This window comes from Ranitomeya imitator, chromosome 1 (assembly GCF_032444005.1).
Source record: "Ranitomeya imitator isolate aRanImi1 chromosome 1, aRanImi1.pri, whole genome shotgun sequence".
NCBI lineage: Eukaryota > Metazoa > Chordata > Amphibia > Anura > Dendrobatidae > Ranitomeya > Ranitomeya imitator.
Genome location: NC_091282.1, coordinates 1,179,111,897 through 1,179,132,483, shown reverse-complemented (window position 1 = coordinate 1,179,132,483; position 20,587 = coordinate 1,179,111,897). Strand labels below are relative to the sequence as shown.

The 20,587-nt window shown below is 57.1% G+C and overlaps 1 protein-coding gene across 2 annotated transcripts in view; it reads right to left on the bottom strand.

Annotated features, from left to right (window-relative positions):
* Positions 1-13,865, bottom strand: part of HTT (huntingtin) — a 276,760-nt gene extending 262,895 nt beyond the window's left edge. Inside the window, exon 1 of one of the 2 annotated variants that reach the window (XM_069744747.1) lies at positions 13,550-13,865. In XM_069744747.1, coding sequence (XP_069600848.1) covers positions 13,550-13,644 — 95 coding nt within the window. In that variant the 5' untranslated portion in view covers positions 13,645-13,865. The remainder of the gene's footprint in view (positions 1-13,549) is intronic. The other variant, XM_069744746.1, reaches the window with a different exon arrangement.
* Between the last annotated feature and the right edge of the window lie 6,722 nt (positions 13,866-20,587).

Here is a 20,587-nt window from a genome sequence, read left to right as displayed (position 1 = left end):
CGTGCATACCAGGATGGGGACCAATCATACCAGTATAAGGATGGGGTTATGCATATATTAGGATGAAATGGGGGCCCTGCATACCAGGATAGGGATGAGGGGGCCCATGCATACCAGGGTAGAGATGAGGGGGCCCATGCATACCAGGGTAGGGATGAGGGGGCCCATGCATACCAGGGTAGGGATGAGGGGTCCATGCATACCAGGGTAGGGATGAGGGGGTCCATGCATACCAGGGTAGGGATGAGGGGGTCCATGCATACCAGGGTAGGGATGAGGGGGTCCATGCATACCAGGGTAGGGATGAGGGGGTCCATGCATACCAGGGTAGGGATGAGGGGGTCCATGCATAGCAGGGTAGGGATGAGGGGGTCCATGCATACCAGGGTAGGGATGAGGGGGTCCATGCATACCAGGGTAGGGATGAGGGGGTCCATGCATACCAGGATAGGGATGAGGGGGTCCATGCATAAAAGGATGGGGATGAGGGGGCCCATGCATACCAGGATAAGGATGAGGGGGCCCATGCATACCAGGGTAGGGATGAGGGGGCCCATGCATACCAGGGTAGGGATGAGGGGGCCCATGCATACCAGGGTAGGGATGAGGGGGCCCATGCATACCAGGGTAGGGATGAGGGGGCCCATGCATACCAGGGTAGGGATGAGGGGGTCCATGCATACCAGGGTAGGGATGAGGGGGTCCATGCATACCAGGGTAAGGATGAGGGGGTCCATGCATACCAGGGTAGGGATGAGGGGGTCCATGCATACCAGGGTAAGGATGAGGGGGTCCATGCATACCAGGGTAGGGATGAGGGGGTCCATGCATACCAGGGTAGGGATGAGGGGGTCCATGCATACCAGGATAGGGATAAGGGGGCCCATGCATACCAGGATAGGGATGATGGGGCCCATGCATACCAGGATAGGGATGAGGGAGCCCATGTATACCAGGATAGGGATGAGGGGGCCCATGTATAAAAGGATAGGGATGAGGGGGCCCATGCATACCAGGATAAGGGGGCCCATGTATAAAAGGATAGGGATGAGGGGGCCCATGCATACCAGGATAAGGATGAGGGGGTCCATGCATACCAGGGTAAGGATGAGGGGGTCCATGCATACCAGGGTAGGGATGAGGGGGTCCATGCATACCAGGGTAGGGATGAGGGGGCCCATGCATACCAGGATAGGGATGAGGGGGTCCATGCATACCAGGGTAGGGATGAGGGGGCCCATGCATACCAGGATAGGGATGAGGGGGCCCATGCATACCAGGGAAAACCAGGGATTCAAGCTTCAGGAGGCTAATTTGCATATTCCAGGTGCCTTCTGGGAGAAGCGAAGTCTCCCTAAGCTAGAAGATCGTTGGGTACAGCCGGGACCAGCTGCTTCGAAAGCATCACCAAACCAGGGATTCAAGCTTCAGGAGGCTAATTTGCATATTCCAGGTGCCTTCTGGGAGAAGCGAAGTCTCCCTAAGCTAGAAGATCGTTGGGTACAGCCGGGACCAGCTGCTTCGAAAGCATCACCAAACCAGGGATTCAAGCTTCAGGAGGCTAATTTGCATATTCCAGGTGCCTTCTGGGAGAAGCGAAGTCTCCCTAAGCTAGAAGATCGTTGGGTACAGCCGGGACCAGCTGCTTCGAAAGCATCACCAAACCAGGGATTCAAGCTTCAGGAGGCTAATTTGCATATTCCAGGTGCCTTCTGGGAGAAGCGAATTTTTGCCTGTAGGACATTATTGCAAGAGAGCTTGGCTGAGTAGATTACACAAGAAGGAAAACACACAGCAAGTCAGCAGGATCTAGGAGCAACATGGCAGATGTAACAACCTACATGGTGAGCTGCAGCCTGTGCTACATGTTCACAGATCGACCAGAAGAAGAATCCAATTTCACCTGTCAGAAGTGTAGACTAGTGGCCCTTTTAGAAGAAAAGGTGCGGGGTCTGGAAGAAAGAATAGCAACTTTGAAACTCATCAAAGAGAATGAAGACTTTCTAGACAGAACAGAAGCATCTCTACTGGTCACAGAAGGTGCAAAAAGTGTCAGAGAACCTCCAAAAGCAGATGAGTGGAAGCATGTGACCAAAAGAAGCAAGAAGACCATGGAGAAATCACCAACCACACAACTGAAGAACCGATATCAAATCTTTGTAGAGGATGAAGATGGCACACCTAAGAATGAAGCAATACCAGCAAGCAAAAAAGAAAAGGGCACACAGCAACAAGTGACAGCAAAAAGTACAGCCAAGAAGCAACGAAGAGTGGTGGTGGTGGGAGACTCACTACTGAGAGGCACCGAAGCAGCCATCTGCAGACCGGACATAACTGCAAGAGAAGTATGCTGCCTTCCAGGTGCGATGATCAAGGATGTGACCGATAGGATACCAAAGCTCTTCAGCTCCAAGGACGTCCACCCATTTCTTCTGATACATGTTGGCACCAATGACACGGCAAGGAAGGACCTACCGACAATCTGCAAGGACTTTGAAGAGTTGGGGAAGAAAGTAAAGGAACTGGATGCACAGGTAGTTTTTTCTTCTATCCTTCCAGTAGACGGGCATGGCACCAGGAGATGGAACAGGATCCTTGATGCAAACAACTGGCTAAGACGATGGTGCAGACAACAAGGATTTGGATTCCTGGACCACGGTGTGAATTACTGGTATGATGGACTCCTCGCCAGAGACGGACTACACCTCAACAAACCTGGGAAACACACATTCGCCAGAAGACTCGCTACACTCATCAGGAGGGCGTTAAACTAGAAGAAGAGGGGACGGGAAGAAAAACATTAGACTCGAACAAAGACGACCCAGGAAAACATACTCAGAAGGGAGGTAAGAACATTTCTAAAACAATCCACAGTGAGGAGATTGGAACAAAACAAAATCCTCTAAACTGCATGCTCGCAAACGCCAGAAGCCTGACAAACAAGATGGAAGAACTAGAAGCAGAAATATCTACAGGTAACTTTGACATAGTGGGAATAACCGAGACATGGTTAGATGAAAGCTATGACTGGGCAGTTAACTTACAGGGTTACAGTCTGTTTAGAAAGGATCGTAAAAATCGGAGAGGAGGAGGGGTTTGTCTCTATGTAAAGTCTTGTCTAAAGTCCACTTTAAGGGAGGATATTAGCGAAGGGAATGAGGATGTCGAGTCCATATGGGTTGAAATTCATGGAGGGAAAAATGGTAACAAAATTCTCATTGGGGTCTGTTATAAACCCCCAAATATAACAGAAAGCATGGAAAGTCTACTTCTAAAGCAGATAGATGAAGCTGCAACCCATAATGAGGTCCTGGTTATGGGGGACTTTAACTACCCGGATATTAACTGGGAAACAGAAACCTGTGAAACCCATAAAGGCAACAGGTTTCTGCTAATAACCAAGAAAAATTATCTTTCACAATTGGTGCAGAATCCAACCAGAGGAGCAGCACTTTTAGACCTAATACTATCTAATAGACCTGACAGAATAACAAATCTGCAGGTGGTTGGGCATTTAGGAAATAGCGACCACAATATTGTGCAGTTTCACCTGTCTTTCACTAGGGGGACTTGTCAGGGAGTCACAAAAACATTGAACTTTAGGAAGGCAAAGTTTGAACAGCTTAGAGATGCCCTTAATCTGGTAGACTGGGACAATATCCTCAGAAATGAGAATACAGATAATAAATGGGAAATGTTTAAGAACATCCTAAATAGGCAGTGTAAGCGGTTTATACCTTGTGGGAATAAAAGGACTAGAAATAGGAAAAACCCAATGTGGCTAAACAAAGAAGTAAGACAGGCAATTAACAGTAAAAAGAAAGCATTTGCACTACTAAAGCAGGATGGCACCATTGAAGCTCTAAAAAACTATAGGGAGAAAAATACTTTATCTAAAAAACTAATTAAAGCTGCCAAAAAGGAAACAGAGAAGCACATTGCTAAGGAGAGTAAAACTAATCCCAAACTGTTCTTCAACTATATCAATAGTAAAAGAATAAAAACTGAAAATGTAGGCCCCTTAAAAAATAGTGAGGAAAGAATGGTTGTAGATGACGAGGAAAAAGCTAACATATTAAACACCTTCTTCTCCACGGTATTCACGGTGGAAAATGAAATGCTAGGTGAAATCCCAAGAAACAATGAAAACCCTATATTAAGGGTCACCAATCTAACCCAAGAAGAGGTGCGAAACCGGCTAAATAAGATTAAAATAGATAAATCTCCGGGTCCGGATGGCATACACCCACGAGTACTAAGGGAACTAAGTAATGTAATAGATAAACCATTATTTCTTATTTTTAGTGACTCTATAGCGACGGGGTCTGTTCCGCAGGACTGGCGCATAGCAAATGTGGTGCCAATATTCAAAAAGGGCTCTAAAAGTGAACCTGGAAATTATAGGCCAGTAAGTCTAACCTCTATTGTTGGTAAAATATTTGAAGGGTTTCTGAGGGATGTTATTCTGGATTATCTCAATGAGAATAACTGTTTAACTCCATATCAGCATGGGTTTATGAGAAATCGCTCCTGTCAAACCAATCTAATCAGTTTTTATGAAGAGGTAAGCTATAGACTGGACCACGGTGAGTCATTGGACGTGGTATATCTCGATTTTTCCAAAGCGTTTGATACCGTGCCGCACAAGAGGTTGGTACACAAAATGAGAATGCTTGGTCTGGGGGAAAATGTGTGTAAATGGGTTAGTAACTGGCTTAGTGATAGAAAGCAGAGGGTGGTTATAAATGGTATAGTCTCTAACTGGGTGGCTGTGACCAGTGGGGTACCGCAGGGGTCAGTATTGGGACCTGTTCTCTTCAACATATTCATTAATGATCTGGTAGACGGTTTACACAGTAAAATATCGATATTTGCAGATGATACAAAACTATGTAAAGCAGTTAATACAAGAGAAGATAGTATTCTGCTACAGATGGATCTGGATAAGTTGGAAACTTGGGCTGAAAGGTGGCAGATGAGGTTTAACAATGATAAATGTAAGGTTATACACATGGGAAGAGGGAATCAATATCACCATTACACACTGAACGGGAAACCACTGGGTAAATCTGACAGGGAGAAGGACTTGGGGATCCTAGTTAATGATAAACTTACCTGGAGCAGCCAGTGCCAGGCAGCAGCTGCCAAGGCAAACAGGATCATGGGGTGCATTAAAAGAGGTCTGGATACACATGATGAGAGCATTATACTGCCTCTGTACAAATCCCTAGTTAGACCGCACATGGAGTACTGTGTCCAGTTTTGGGCACCGGTGCTCAGGAAGGATATAATGGAACTAGAGAGAGTACAAAGGAGGGCAACAAAATTAATAAAGGGGATGGGTGAACTACAATACCCAGATAGATTAGCGAAATTAGGATTATTTAGTCTAGAAAAAAGACGACTGAGGGGCGATCTAATAACCATGTATAAGTATATAAGGGGACAATACAAATATCTCGCTGAGGATCTGTTTATACCAAGGAAGGTGACGGGCACAAGGGGGCATTCTTTGCGTCTGGAGGAGAGAAGGTTTTTCCACCAACATAGAAGAGGATTCTTTACTGTTAGGGCAGTGAGAATCTGGAATTGCTTGCCTGAGGAGGTGGTGATGGCGAACTCAGTCGAGGGGTTCAAGAGAGGCCTGGATGTCTTCCTGGAGCAGAACAATATTGTATCATACAATTATTAGGTTCTGTAGAAGGACGTAGATCTGGGTATTTATTATGATGGAATATAGGCTGAACTGGATGGACAAATGTCTTTTTTCGGCCTTACTATGTTACTATGTTACTATGTTACCAGGATAGGGATGAGGGGGCCCATGCATACCAGGATAGGGATGAGGGAGCCCATGTATACCAGGATAGGGATGAGGGGGCCCATGTATACCAGGATAGGGATGAGGGGGCCCATGCATACCAGGATAAGGATGAGGGGGCCCATGCATACCAGGGTAGGGATGAGGGGGCCCATGCATACCAGGGTAGGGATGAGGGGGCCCATGCATACCAGGGTAGGGATGAGAGGGCCCATGCATACCAGGATAGGGATGAGGGGGCCCATGCATACCAGGGTAGGGATGAGGGGGCCCATGCATACCAGGGTAGGGATGAGGGGGCCCATGCATACCAGGGTAGGGATGAGAGGGCCCATGCATACCAGGATAGGGATGAGGGGGCCCATGCATACCAGGGTAGGGATGAGGGGGCCCATGCATACCAGGGTAGGGATGAGGGGGCCCATGCATACCAGGGTAGGGATGAGAGGGCCCATGCATACCAGGATAGGGATGAGGGGGCCCATGCATACCAGGATAGGGATGAGGGGGCCCATGCATGCCAGGGTAGGGGATATTAAGTAAAGAATTGACCACATTTTTTGTTTTCATTTTTTTCCTAATTTCCTCCTCTAAAATCTAGGTGCGTTTTATGGTCCAGAGCGTCTTACAGTCCGAAAAATACAGTATTTCATGCAATAAAATGCAAATTAATTATATAAAAATCATACAATGTTATTTTCTGGATTTTTATTTTTAGATTCTGTCTCTCACAGGTGAAATGTACCTAAGATAAAAATTACAGACCTCTCCATTCTTTGTAGATGGGAAAATCGGCAGTGTGTCAAATACTTATTTTCCCCACTGCATGTACGATCTCAGCCAGGTATGTTTGTCTCTGACATGCTGTGAAGTTTCAAAGAAAAATTTACTCGAAGCCGCCGGGGACCGAGACTGTGCTGGAGACTAGTCGGAGTGGCGGGTCCCCGGCAGCTTCTCCCTGCCTGCTGCACAGGATACAAGTTTCCTCTGAAACACTGCAGCATGTCAGAGTCACACAGATCGGGCAGCATTTATCACCTGTCAGGTTCATTTTAAAGGCCCTTTACCCAGGTGCAAGGCTGCCAACTGTTCAGAAATTCCATGACAATAAGTAAAAATAGGGCACTTTTTTACCCAGATTAATAAAATAAATTTGAGGCCGCCATTACTTATTTATTTTTTTTAAGCTGAAGAAACTAATACAGATACTATATACTATAATTCTCATCATATTACAGCGGACATGAATGCAGCTGACGTCTTCAGAATTATGGTCATTTTCTTCAGAGAAAATGAAAAGTCAAGTTGTCAACCTGCTCACAGGCCACCGGCTAGGAGTGCAGAATCCTGACGACTGCTTCTCTTATGTGTTCAGACGTATCAACTGTCTGATGTCCAAACACCGTCTACTGAGCGTAAGGCTACTTTCACATTTCCGTTTTTGTGTGTACGTCGCAATGCGTCATTTTTGGAAAAACGCATCCTGCAAATGTGCCCGCAGGATGCGTTTTTTTCCCATAGACTTGTATTGCCGACGGATCGCGACGTATGGCCACACATCGCATCCGTCATCACGAAAAAGCGTTCAAGGGAACGTTTTTTCGTACGTCGCATCCTGCACATTGGAGTGCGCATGCCGGGGCGGAGATCTCTAGCTCCTCCCCGGGACTTTAGAATGGGCTGAAAAACTGCATCCGCTGCCCTCGTTGTGCCGAATTTTAACAACGTCCATCGGTCGCTTAGCGACGGCCGCGTACCGATGGAAATGTGAAAGAAGCCTAATCTGCAGCCACCGGTACATCAGAATATCCACATTATGTCCAATATGTCACAGATAAGGGCAAGTAGGGATGCAGCGCCAGCACACTCCAGACATAGCGCCCGACCCAGTGTTCCCACATCCCAGACACAGCGCTCACCCCCGCACCCTCCGGACACACAGCGCTCACCCCCGCACCCTCCACGCTCCGGACACAGCGCTCACCCCTGCACCCCCCACGCTCCGGACACAGCGCTCATCCCTGCACCCCCCCACGCTCCGGACACAGCGCTCGACCCACGACCCCCACGCTCCGGACACAGCGCTCGACCCACGACCCCCACACTCCGGACACACAGCGCTCATCCCTGCACCCCCCCCACACTCCGGACATCGCGCTCACCCCCGCACCTTCCGGACACACAGCGCTCACCCCTGCACCCCCCACGCTCCGGACACAGCGCTCATCCCTGCACCCCCCCACGCTCCGGACATCGCGCTCACCCCCGCACCTTCCGGACACACAGCGCTCACCCCTGCACCCCCCACGCTCCGGACACAGCGCTCATCCCTGCACCCCCCCCCCCCCACGCTCCGGACACGGCGCTCATCCCTGCACCCCCCACGCTCCGGACACGGCGCTCACCCCTGCACCCCCCACGCTCCGAACACTGCGCTCACCCCTGCACCCCCCACGCTCCGGACACAGCGCTCATCCCTGCACTCCCCCACGCTCCGGACACAGCGCTCTACCCACGACCCCCACGCTCCGGACACACAGCGCTCACTCCTGCACCCCCCACGCTCCGGACACCGCGCTCACCCCTGCACCCCCCACGCTCCGGACACTGCGCTCACCCCTGCACCCCGCACGCTCCGGACACTGCGCTCACCCCTGCACCCCCCACGCTCCGGACACAGCGCTCGACCCACGACCCCCACGGCGCTCACTCCTGCACCCCCCACGCTCCGGACACAGTGCTCGACCCACGACCCCCACGCTCCGGACACGGGGCTCACTCCTGCACCCCCCACGCTCCGGACACCGCGCTCACCCCTGCACCCCCCACACTCCGGACACCGCGCTCACCCCTGCACCCCCCACGCTCCGGACACCGCGCTCACCCCTGCACCCCCCACGCTCCGGACACCGCGCTCACCCCTGCACCCCCCACGCTCCGGACACCACACTCACCCCTGCACCCCCCACGCTCCGGACACCACACTCACCCCTGCACCCCCCACGCTCCGGACACCACACTCACCCCTGCACCCCCCACGCTCCGGACACCGCGCTCACCCCTGCACCCCCCACGCTCCGGACACCGCGCTCACCCCTGCACCCCCCACGCTCCGTACACCGCGCTCACCCCTGCACCCCCCACGCTCCGGACACCACACTCACCCCTGCACCCCCCACGCTCCGGACACCACACTCACCCCTGCACCCCCCACGCTCCGGACACCACGCTCACCCCTGCACCCCCCACGCTCCGGACACCGCGCTCACCCCTGCACCCCCCACGCTCCGGACACGGCGCTCACCCCTGCACCCCCACGCTCCGGACACCGCGCTCACCCCACGCTCCGGACTCACAGCGCTCACCCCTGCACTCCCCACGCTTCGGACACCGCGCTCACCCCACGACCCCCACGCTCCAGACACGGCGCTCACCCCTGCACCCCCCACGCTCCGGACACCGCGCTCACCCCTGCACCCCCACGCTCCGGACACCGCGCTCACCCCACGAACCAGACACGGCGCTCACCCCTGCACCCCCCACGCTCACCCCTGCACCCCCCACGCTCACCCCTGCACCCCCCACGCTCCGGACACAGCGCTCATCCCTGCACTCCCCCACGCTCCGGACACAGCGCTCTACCCACGACCCCCACGCTCCGGACACACAGCGCTCACTCCTGCACCCCCCACGCTCCGGACACCGCGCTCACCCCTGCACCCCCCACGCTCCAGACACGGCGCTCACCCCTGCACCCCCACGCTCCGGACACCGCGCTCACCCCACGCTCCGGACTCACAGCGCTCACCCCTGCACTCCCCACGCTTCGGACACCGCGCTCACCCCACGACCCCCACGCTCCAGACACGGCGCTCACCCCTGCACCCCCCACGCTCCGGACACCGCGCTCACCCCTGCACCCCCACGCTCCGGACACCGTGCTCACCCCACGCTCACCCCTGCACCCCTGCACCCCCCATGCTCCGGACACAGCGCTCACCCCTGCACCCCCCACGCTCCAGACACGGCGCTCACCCCTGCACCCCCCATGCTCCGGACACAGCGCTCACCCCTGCACCCCCCACGCTCCAGACACGGCGCTCACCCCTGCACCCACCACGCTCCGGACACAGCGCTCACCCCTGCACCCCCCACGCTCCGGACACAGCGCTCACCCCTGCACCCCCCACGCTCCAGACACGGCGCTCACCCCTGCACCCCCCACGCTCCAGACACGGCGCTCACCCCTGCACCCCCCACGCTCCGGACACAGCGCTCACCCCTGCACCCCCCACGCTCCAGACACGGCGCTCACCCCTGCACCCCCCATGCTCCGGACACAGCGCTCACCCCTGCACCCCCCACGCTCCGGACACCGCGCTCACCCCACGCTCCAGACACGGCGCTCACCCCTGCACCCCCCATGCTCCGGACACAGCGCTCACCCCTGCACGTCCCACGCTCCGGACACCGCGCTCACCCCTGCACCCCCCACGCTCCGGACACCGCGCTCACCCCTGCACCCCCCACGCTCCGGACACCGCGCTCACCCCTGCACCCCCCACGCTCCGGACACAGCGCTCACCCCTGCACCCCCCACGCTCCAGACACGGCGCTCACCCCTGCACCCCCCCACGCTCCGGACATCGCGCTCACCCCCGCACCTTCCGGACACACAGCGCTCACCCCTGCACCCCCCACGCTCCGGACACAGCGCTCATCCCTGCACCCCCCCCCCCCCCCCCACGCTCCGGACACGGCGCTCATCCCTGCACCCCCCACGCTCCGGACACGGCGCTCACCCCTGCACCCCCCACGCTCCGAACACTGCGCTCACCCCTGCACCCCCCACGCTCCGGACACAGCGCTCATCCCTGCACTCCACCACGCTCCGGACACAGCGCTCTACCCACGACCCCCACGCTCCGGACACACAGCGCTCACTCCTGCACCCCCCACGCTCCGGACACCGCGCTCACCCCTGCACCCCCCACGCTCCGGACACTGCGCTCACCCCTGCACCCCGCACGCTCCGGACACTGCGCTCACCCCTGCACCCCCCACGCTCCGGACACAGCGCTCGACCCACGACCCCCACGGCGCTCACTCCTGCACCCCCCACGCTCCGGACACAGTGCTCGACCCACGACCCCCACGCTCCGGACACGGGGCTCACTCCTGCACCCCCCACGCTCCGGACACCGCGCTCACCCCTGCACCCCCCACACTCCGGACACCGCGCTCACCCCTGCACCCCCCACGCTCCGGACACCGCGCTCACCCCTGCACCCCCCACGCTCCGGACACCGCGCTCACCCCTGCACCCCCCACGCTCCGGACACCACGCTCACCCCTGCACCCCCCACGCTCCGGACACCACACTCACCCCTGCACCCCCCACGCTCCGGACACCACACTCACCCCTGCACCCCCCACGCTCCGGACACCGCGCTTACCCCTGCACCCCCCACGCTCCGGACACCGCGCTCACCCCTGCACCCCCCACGCTCCGTACACCGCGCTCACCCCTGCACCCCCCACGCTCCGGACACCACACTCACCCCTGCACCCCCCACGCTCCGGACACCACACTCACCCCTGCACCCCCCACGCTCCGGACACCACGCTCACCCCTGCACCCCCCACGCTCCGGACACCGCGCTCACCCCTGCACCCCCCACGCTCACCCCTGCACCCCCCACGCTCCGGACACAGCGCTCATCCCTGCACTCCCCCACGCTCCGGACACAGCGCTCTACCCACGACCCCCACGCTCCGGACACACAGCGCTCACTTCTGCACCCCCCACGCTCCGGACACCGCGCTCACCCCTGCACCCCCCACGCTCCAGACACGGCGCTCACCCCTGCACCCCCACGCTCCGGACACCGCGCTCACCCCACGCTCCGGACTCACAGCGCTCACCCCTGCACTCCCCACGCTTCGGACACCGCGCTCACCCCACGACCCCCACGCTCCAGACACGGCGCTCACCCCTGCACCCCCCACGCTCCGGACACCGCGCTCACCCCTGCACCCCCACGCTCCGGACACCGTGCTCACCCCACGCTCACCCCTGCACCCCTGCACCCCCCATGCTCCGGACACAGCGCTCACCCCTGCACCCCCCATGCTCCGGACACAGCGCTCACCCCTGCACCCCCCACGCTCCAGACACGGCGCTCACCCCTGCACCCCCCATGCTCCGGACACAGCGCTCACCCCTGCACCCCCCACGCTCCAGACACCGCGCTCACCCCACGAACCCCACGCTCCAGACACGGCGCTCACCCCTGCACCCCCCATGCTCCGGACACAGCGCTCACCCCTGCACGTCCCACGCTCCGGACACCGCGCTCACCCCTGCACCCCCCACGCTCCGGACACCGCGCTCACCCCTGCACGTCCCACGCTCCGGACACCGCGCTCACCCCTGCACCCCCCACGCTCCAGACACGGCGCTCACCCCTGCACCCCCCATGCTCCGGACACAGCGCTCACCCCTGCACCCCCCACGCTCCAGACACGGCGCTCACCCCTGCACCCACCACGCTCCGGACACAGCGCTCACCCCTGCACCCCCCACGCTCCGGACACAGCGCTCACCCCTGCACCCCCCACGCTCCAGACACGGCGCTCACCCCTGCACCCCCCACGCTCCAGACACGGCGCTCACCCCTGCACCCCCCATGCTCCGGACACAGCGCTCACCCCTGCACCCCCCACGCTCCAGACACGGCGCTCACCCCTGCACCCCCCATGCTCCGGACACAGCGCTCACCCCTGCACCCCCCACGCTCCGGACACCGCGCTCACCCCACGAACCCCACGCTCCAGACACGGCGCTCACCCCTGCACCCCCCATGCTCCGGACACAGCGCTCACCCCTGCACGTCCCACGCTCCGGACACCGCGCTCACCCCTGCACCCCCCACGCTCCGGACACCGCGCTCACCCCTGCACCCCCCACGCTCCGGACACCGCGCTCACCCCTGCACCCCCCACGCTCCGGACACAGCGCTCACCCCTGCACCCCCCACGCTCCAGACACGGCGCTCACCCCTGCACCCCCCACGCTCCAGACACGGCGCTCACCCCTGCACCCCCCATGCTCCGGACACAGCGCTCACCCCTGCACCCCCCACGCTCCAGACACGGCGCTCACCCCTGCACCCCCCATGCTCCGGACACAGCGCTCACCCCTGCACCCCCCACGCTCCGGACACCGCGCTCACCCCACGAACCCCACGCTCCAGACACGGCGCTCACCCCTGCACCCCCCATGCTCCGGACACAGCGCTCACCCCTGCACGTCCCACGCTCCGGACACAGCGCTCACCCCTGCACCCCCCACGCTCCGGACACCGCGCTCACCCCTGCACCCCCCACGCTCCGGACACCGCGCTCACCCCACGAACCCCACGCTCCAGACACGGCGCTCACCCCTGCACCCCCCACGCTCCGGACACCGCGCTCACCCCTGCACCCCCCACGCTCCGGACACCGCGCTCACCCCTGCACCCCCCACGCTCCGGACACAGCGCTCACCCCTGCACCCCCCACGCTCCGGACACAGCGCTCACCCCTGCACCCCCCACGCTCCGGACACACAGCGCACACTCCCGTGCTCCATTATCAGAAGATAACAATTCCATTGACTTCTATGAGGAGAACTATAAGTCCCAGCACACCTCGGGGCTGCAGGATATGACATCACCGGGTACTCACGCCTTTAGCACCGGCTCCTCGGTCACCGCCGGTCCTTGCTGCTGGAAGGATTTCAGGGACTCGAATGCTCTCATCAGCTTCTCCATGGTGGCCATGTTCCCTCAGCAGCGCAAACAAGGCCGCGACCCGCTGCTCTCCGTCACCACACGTCCGGCCGCCAGCGCTCACTCCGCAGACTCCGCACTCCGCCGCCGCGCTGTCACCTGCTCAGTGCCCGCCATCACCAGCCGCCAGCACCGGGAGGAATCATCACTGACAGCTCCGGCCGCAGCCTAACCCGTTTCACCTCTCTCAGCCAATAGCAAACGTCACAACCGACGGAATGACAACAAAACCAACCAATAGCGAGACAGTGCCAAGTGACGTAACCCAGAACGTGATTGGTGTAACGAGCAAGAGGCGGGACCGGCTACACACGGGTAGTGAAAAGAAGGTCACGGGGCGTGGCTTATTCTGAGCTCCGCCGCTGCCGGTCACAGTGACAGGAGAACATGGGCAGCGGCTGCTGATCACAGTGACAGGAGAACATGGGGCAGCGGCTGCCGGTCACAGTGACAGAAGAACATGGGCAGCGGCTGCTGGTCACAGTGACAGGAGAACATGGGCAGCGGCTGCTGGTCAGAGTGACAGGAGCACAAGGGCAGCGGCTGCTGATCACAGTGACAGGAGCACAGGGGCAGCGGCTGCCGGTCAGAGTGACAGGAGCACAGGGGCAGCGGCTGCTGATCACAGTGACAGGAGCACAGGGGCAGCGGCTGCCGGTCACAGTGACAGAAGAACATGGGCAGCGGCTGCTGGTCAGAGTGACAGGAGCACAAGGGCAGCGGCTGCCGGTCACAGTGACAGGAGCGCATGGGCAGCGGCTGCCGGTCACAGTGACAGGAGCGCATGGGCAGCGGCTGCCGGTCAGAGTGACAGGAGCACAGGGGCAGCGGCTGCTGATCACAGTGACAGGAGCACAGGGGCAGCGGCTGCCGGTCACAGTGACAGAAGAACATGGGCAGCGGCTGCTGATCACAGTGACAGGAGCACAGGGGCAGCGGCTGCCGGTCACAGTGACAGAAGAACATGGGCAGCGGCTGCTGGTCAGAGTGACAGGAGCACAAGGGCAGCGGCTGCCGGTCACAGTGACAGGAGCGCATGGGCAGCGGCTGCCGGTCAGAGTGACAGGAGCACAGGGGCAGCGGCTGCCGGTCACAGTGACAGAAGAACATGGGCAGCGGCTGCCGGTCAGAGTGACAGGAGCACAAGGGCAGCGGCTGCTGATCACAGTGACAGGAGCACAGGGGCAGCGGCTGCCGGTCACAGTGACAGAAGAACATGGGCAGCGGCTGCTGGTCAGAGTGACAGGAGCACAAGGGCAGCGGCTGCCGGTCACAGTGACAGGAGCGCATGGGCAGCGGCTGCCGGTCACAGTGACAGGAGCGCATGGGCAGCGGCTGCCGGTCAGAGTGACAGGAGCACAGGGGCAGCGGCTGCCGGTCACAGTGACAGAAGAACATGGGCAGCGGCTGCCGGTCAGAGTGACAGGAGCACAAGGGCAGCGGCTGCCGGTCACAGTGACAGCCTGACAGGAGGACATGGGCAGCCGCTGCCGGTCAGAGTGACAGGAACACATGAGCAGCCGCTGCCGGTCAGAGTGACAGGAACACATGGGCAGCGGCTGCCGATCACAGTGACAGGAGCACATGAGCAGCGGCTGCCGGTCAGAGTGACAGAAGCACATGGGCAGCGGCTGCCGGTCACAGTGACAGGAGCACAGGGGCAGCGGCTGCCGATCACAGTGACAGGAGCACATGGGCAGCGGCTGCCGGTCAGAGTGACAGAAGCACATGGGCAGCGGCTGCCGGTCAGAGTGACAGGAGAACATGGGCAGCGGCTGCTGATCACAGTGACAGGAGCACAGGGGCAGCGGCTGCCGGTCACATTGACAGAAGAACATGGGCAGCGGCTGCTGGTCAGAGTGACAGGAGCACAAGGGCAGCGGCTGCCGGTCACAGTGACAGGAGCGCATGGGCAGCGGCTGCCGGTCACAGTGACAGGAGCGCATGGGCAGCGGCTGCCGGTCAGAGTGACAGGAGCACAGGGGCAGCGGCTGCCGGTCACAGTGACAGAAGAACATGGGCAGCGGCTGCCGGTCAGAGTGACAGGAGCACAAGGGCAGCGGCTGCCGGTCACAGTGACAGCCTGACAGGAGGACATGGGCAGCCGCTGCCGGTCAGAGTGACAGGAACACATGAGCAGCCGCTGCCGGTCAGAGTGACAGGAACACATGGGCAGCGGCTGCCGATCACAGTGACAGGAGGACATGAGCAGCCGCTGCCGGTCAGAGTGACAGGAACACATGGGCAGCGGCTGCCGGTCACAGTGACAGGAGCACAGGGGCAGCGGCTGCCGGTCAGAGTGACAGAAGCACATGGGCAGCGGCTGCCGGTCAGAGTGACAGAAGCACATGGGCAGCGGCTGCCGGTCACAGTGACAGGAGCACAGGGGCAGCGGCTGCCGATCACAGTGACAGGAGCACATGGGCAGCGGCTGCCGGTCAGAGTGACAGAAGCACATGGGCAGCGGCTGCCGGTCACAGTGACAGGAGCACAGGGGCAGCGGCTGCCGGTCACAGTGACAGGAGCGCATGGGCAGCCGCTGCCGGTCACAGTGACAGGAGCACATGAGCAGCCGCTGCCGGTCAGAGTGACAGGAACACATGGGCAGCGGCTGCCGGTCACAGTGACAGGAGCACATGGGCAGTGGCTGCCGGTCAGAGTGACAGAAGCACATGGGCAGCGGCTGCCGGTCAGAGTGACAGAAGCACATGGGCAGCGGCTGCCGGTCACAGTGACAGGAGCACAGGGGCAGTGGCTGCCAGTCACAGTGACAGGAGCACATGGGCAGCCGCTGCCGGTCACAGTGACAGGAGCACAGGGGCAGCGTCTGCCGTTCACAGTGACAGGAGCACAAGGGCAGCGGCTGCCGGTCACAGTGACAGGAGCACATGGGCAGCGGATGCCGATCACAGTGACAGGAGCACATGAGCAGCCGCTGCCGGTCAGAGTGACAGGAACACATGGACAGCGGCTGCCGGTCACAGTGACAGGAGCACAGGGGCAGCGGCTGCCGGTCAGAGTGACAGAAGCACATGGGCAGCGGCTGCCGGTCAGAGTGACAGAAGCACATGGGCAGCGGCTGCCGGTCACAGTGACAGGAGCACAGGGGCAGCGGCTGCCGATCACAGTGACAGGAGCACATGGGCAGCGGCTGCCGGTCACAGTGACAGGAGCACATGGGCAGCGGATGCCGATCACAGTGACAGGAGCACATGAGCAGCCACTGCCGGTCAGAGTGACAGGAACACATGGGCAGCCGCTGCCGGTCACAGTGACAGGAGCACAGGGGCAGCGGCTGCCGGTCACAGTGACAGAAGCACATAGGCAGCGGCTGCCGGTCACAGTGACAGAAGCACAGGGGCAGCGGCTGCCGGTCACAGTGACAGAAGTGCATGGGCAGCGGCTGCCAGTCACAGTGACAGAAGTGCATGGGCAGCGGATGCCGATCACAGTGACAGGAGCACATGAGCAGCCGCTGCCGGTCAGAGTGACAGGAACACATGGGCAGCGGCTGCCAGTCACAGTGACAGGAGCACAGGGGCAGCGGCTGCCGGTCACAGTGACAGAAGCACATAGGCAGCGGCTGCCGGTCACAGTGACAGAAGCACAGGGGCAGCGGCTGCCGGTCACAGTGACAGAAGTGCATGGGCAGCGGCTGCCGGTCACAGTGACAGAAGTGCATGGGCAGCGGCTGCCGGTTACAGTGACAGAAGCGCATGGGCAGCGGCTGCCGGTCACAGTGACAGGAGCGCAGGGGCAGCGGCTGCCGGTCACAGTGACAGGGGCAGCAGCTACCGGTCACAGTGACAGGAGCACAAGGGCAGCGGCTGCCGGTCACAGTGACAGGAGCACATGGGCAGCGGCTGCCGGTCACAGTGACAAGAACACATGGGCAGCGGCTGCCGGTCACAGTGACAAGAACACATGGGCAGCGGCTGCCGGGCACAGTGACAGGAGCACATGGGCAGCGGCTGCCGGTCACAGTGACAGGAGCACATGGGCAGCGGCTGCCGGTCACAGTGACAGGAGCACATGGGCAGCGTCTGTGTTTACGTGACCAGAGCTGCAGGAAAGATCAGGTACATTAGGCTCTGACAACTCTGCTAACTGTGCTGTTCTTTTGCTGGGTCCCGGATCTAAGAACCCGTGAACCCTGTTGTGATTGTCGTACCTTGCATTTCCCCAAACTGCTTATCCTTTATTCCTTTATATCCCTGTTTCCCCATCCTCCTCCCTGCGTGGAGTATACACCTATTAGACGTAAAACCGTTAACCCTTGCTCTGCCTCCGGTCTGTTACTGCATCCCGCAACTTGCTCACACTTTCATTTTCTACTGTAAACTGCCTAATGGGAATGGACGCTGTGTTCTGATTGAGGCTGTGTGCACACGTTGCTGATTTTTCATGTTTTTTCACTATAAAAACACTATAAAACCGCTAAAAAAACAGCATACATTATGCATCCCATCATTTAGAATGAATTCCGCAATTTTTGTGCACATGATGCGTTTTTTTCCGCGAAAAAATGCATCGCAGTAAAAAACGCAGTGTGTTCATTATTTTTGTGGATTTCCCACTATATCATTGCATTGGGAAATCTCTGGAAAAATCCACACAAAAAAAAAAACGCATGCAGATTTCTTACAGAAAATTGTCCTATTTTGCTCAGGAAATCTCTGCAAGAAATCCTGAACGTGTGCACATAGCCTGACTGTTATAAGCAAGAGCGTTGCTTTTTGTTAATTTGGCGTGTTTTGCAAGGAGGTGGACATTTCTGTCTCCCCGCAGTCACCACCAGGGGGCGCTCACTGTAACCGGTTCTACATGTCTGTATATAGGCGCTACACAGAGTTTGAGAACATTGTCGTCATCTTGAAAAATGTCTTTTTTCCACAATAATTTTGCTTTATCCCCAAATTTTTTACTTTTGCAAAAGGTAACAAAACAGTAGACCCCCGCACTTTGTTACCCAGTTTCTTCTGAGCGCTGTGATACCCCCACATGTAGTATTACTGTTTGGCTCCTGGCTGGGAAGGGAAGGCGCCACATTTGAGATTTGCAGTGTAAATTTCCCTAGAATAGATTACGGACATGTCACATTTGCAGAGCGCCTGAGGCATGAAAACAGCACAAACCCCCACAAGTGACCCCATTTTGGAAAGAAAACCCCTCCCCCCATTTTGAATCCACAGTTGTTTCACAAATAACTTGAAATTTTAAAAAACCGTGGATGTGAAAATGATCCATTTTTTTCCTTGAAAATGTTGTTTTACCCCTAAATTTGTAATTTCACAAAATAGGAATAGGAGAAAACGGACCCCCGGACTTTAGTTTTTCTATATATAATAGAGAAAAACAAACCCCATAATTTGTTACCCAATTTCTCCCAAACACTATGACACACCATATGTGGTGAAACACTGCAAGGGAAGGAAAGAGTTCAATTTGATTTTTGGAGCATAAATTTCTCTCGAATAGATTATGACTCAAGTGACCCCATTTTGGAAACTAGACCCCTCAAGGAATTCATCTAGGGGTATATTGAAAAATTTTAACCTACAAGTGATTCATGAAACTTTATAACATTTAAATGGGAAAACCAAAAACTACATTTTTTCCACTAAAAGACCTTTTAGCACCAAATTCATAATTTCCACAAGGTGTAATAGGAGAAAATGGATCCCATAATTTCTTACACAATTTCTCCTGAACACAGTGATACCTCATATATGGTCAAAAACTATTGTTTGGGTAAATAGCTTAATTTTTGAAAGGCATACAGTGGGGCAAAAAAGTATTTAGTCAGTCAGCAATAGTGCAAGTTCCACCACTTAAAAAGATGAGAGGCGTCTGTAATTTACATCATAGGTAGACCTCAACTATGGGAGACAAACTGAGAAAAAAAAATCCAGAAAATCACATTGTCTGTTTTTTTATCATTTTTTTTTGCATATTATGGTGGAAAATAAGTATTTGGTCAGAAACAAACAATCAAGATTTCTGGCTCTCACAGACCTGTAACTTCTTCTTTAAGAGTCTCCTCTTTCCTCCACTCATTACCTGTAGTAATGGCACCTGTTTAAACTTGTTATCAGTATAAAAAGACACCTGTGCACACCCTCAAACAGTCTGACTCCAAACTCCACTATGGTGAAGACCAAAGAGCTGTCAAAGGACACCAGAAACAAAATTGTAGCCCTGCACCAGTCTGGGAAGACTGAATCTGCAATAGCCAACCAGCTTGGAGTGAAGAAATCAACAGTGGGAGCAATAATTAGAAAATGGAAGACATACAAGACCACTGATAATCTCCCTCGATCTGGGGCTCCACGCAAAATCCCACCCCGTGGGGTCAGAATGATCACAAGAACGGTGAGCAAAAATCCCAGAACCACGCGGGGGGACCTAGTGAATGAACTGCAGAGAGCTGGGACCAATGTAACAAGGCCTACCATAAGTAACACACTACGCCACCATGGACTCAGATCCTGCAGTGCCAGACGTGTCCCACTGCTTAAGCCAGTACATGTCCGGGCCCGTCTGAAGTTTGCTAGAGAGCATTTGGATGATCCAGAGGAGTTTTGGGAGAATGTCCTATGGTCTGATGAAACCAAACTGGAACTGTTTGGTAGAAACACAACTTGTCGTGTTTGGAGGAAAAAGAATACTGAGTTGCATCCATCAAACACCATACCTACTGTAAAGCATGGTGGTGGAAACATCATGCTTTGGGGCTGTTTCTCTGCAAAGGGGCCAGGACGACTGATCCGGGTACATGAAAGAATGAATGGGGCCATGTATCGTGAGATTTTGAGTGCAAACCTCCTTCCATCAGCAAGGGCATTGAAGATAAAACGTGGCTGGGTCTTTCAACATGACAATGATCCAAAGCACACCGCCAGGGCAACGAAGGAGTGGCTTCGTAAGAAGCATT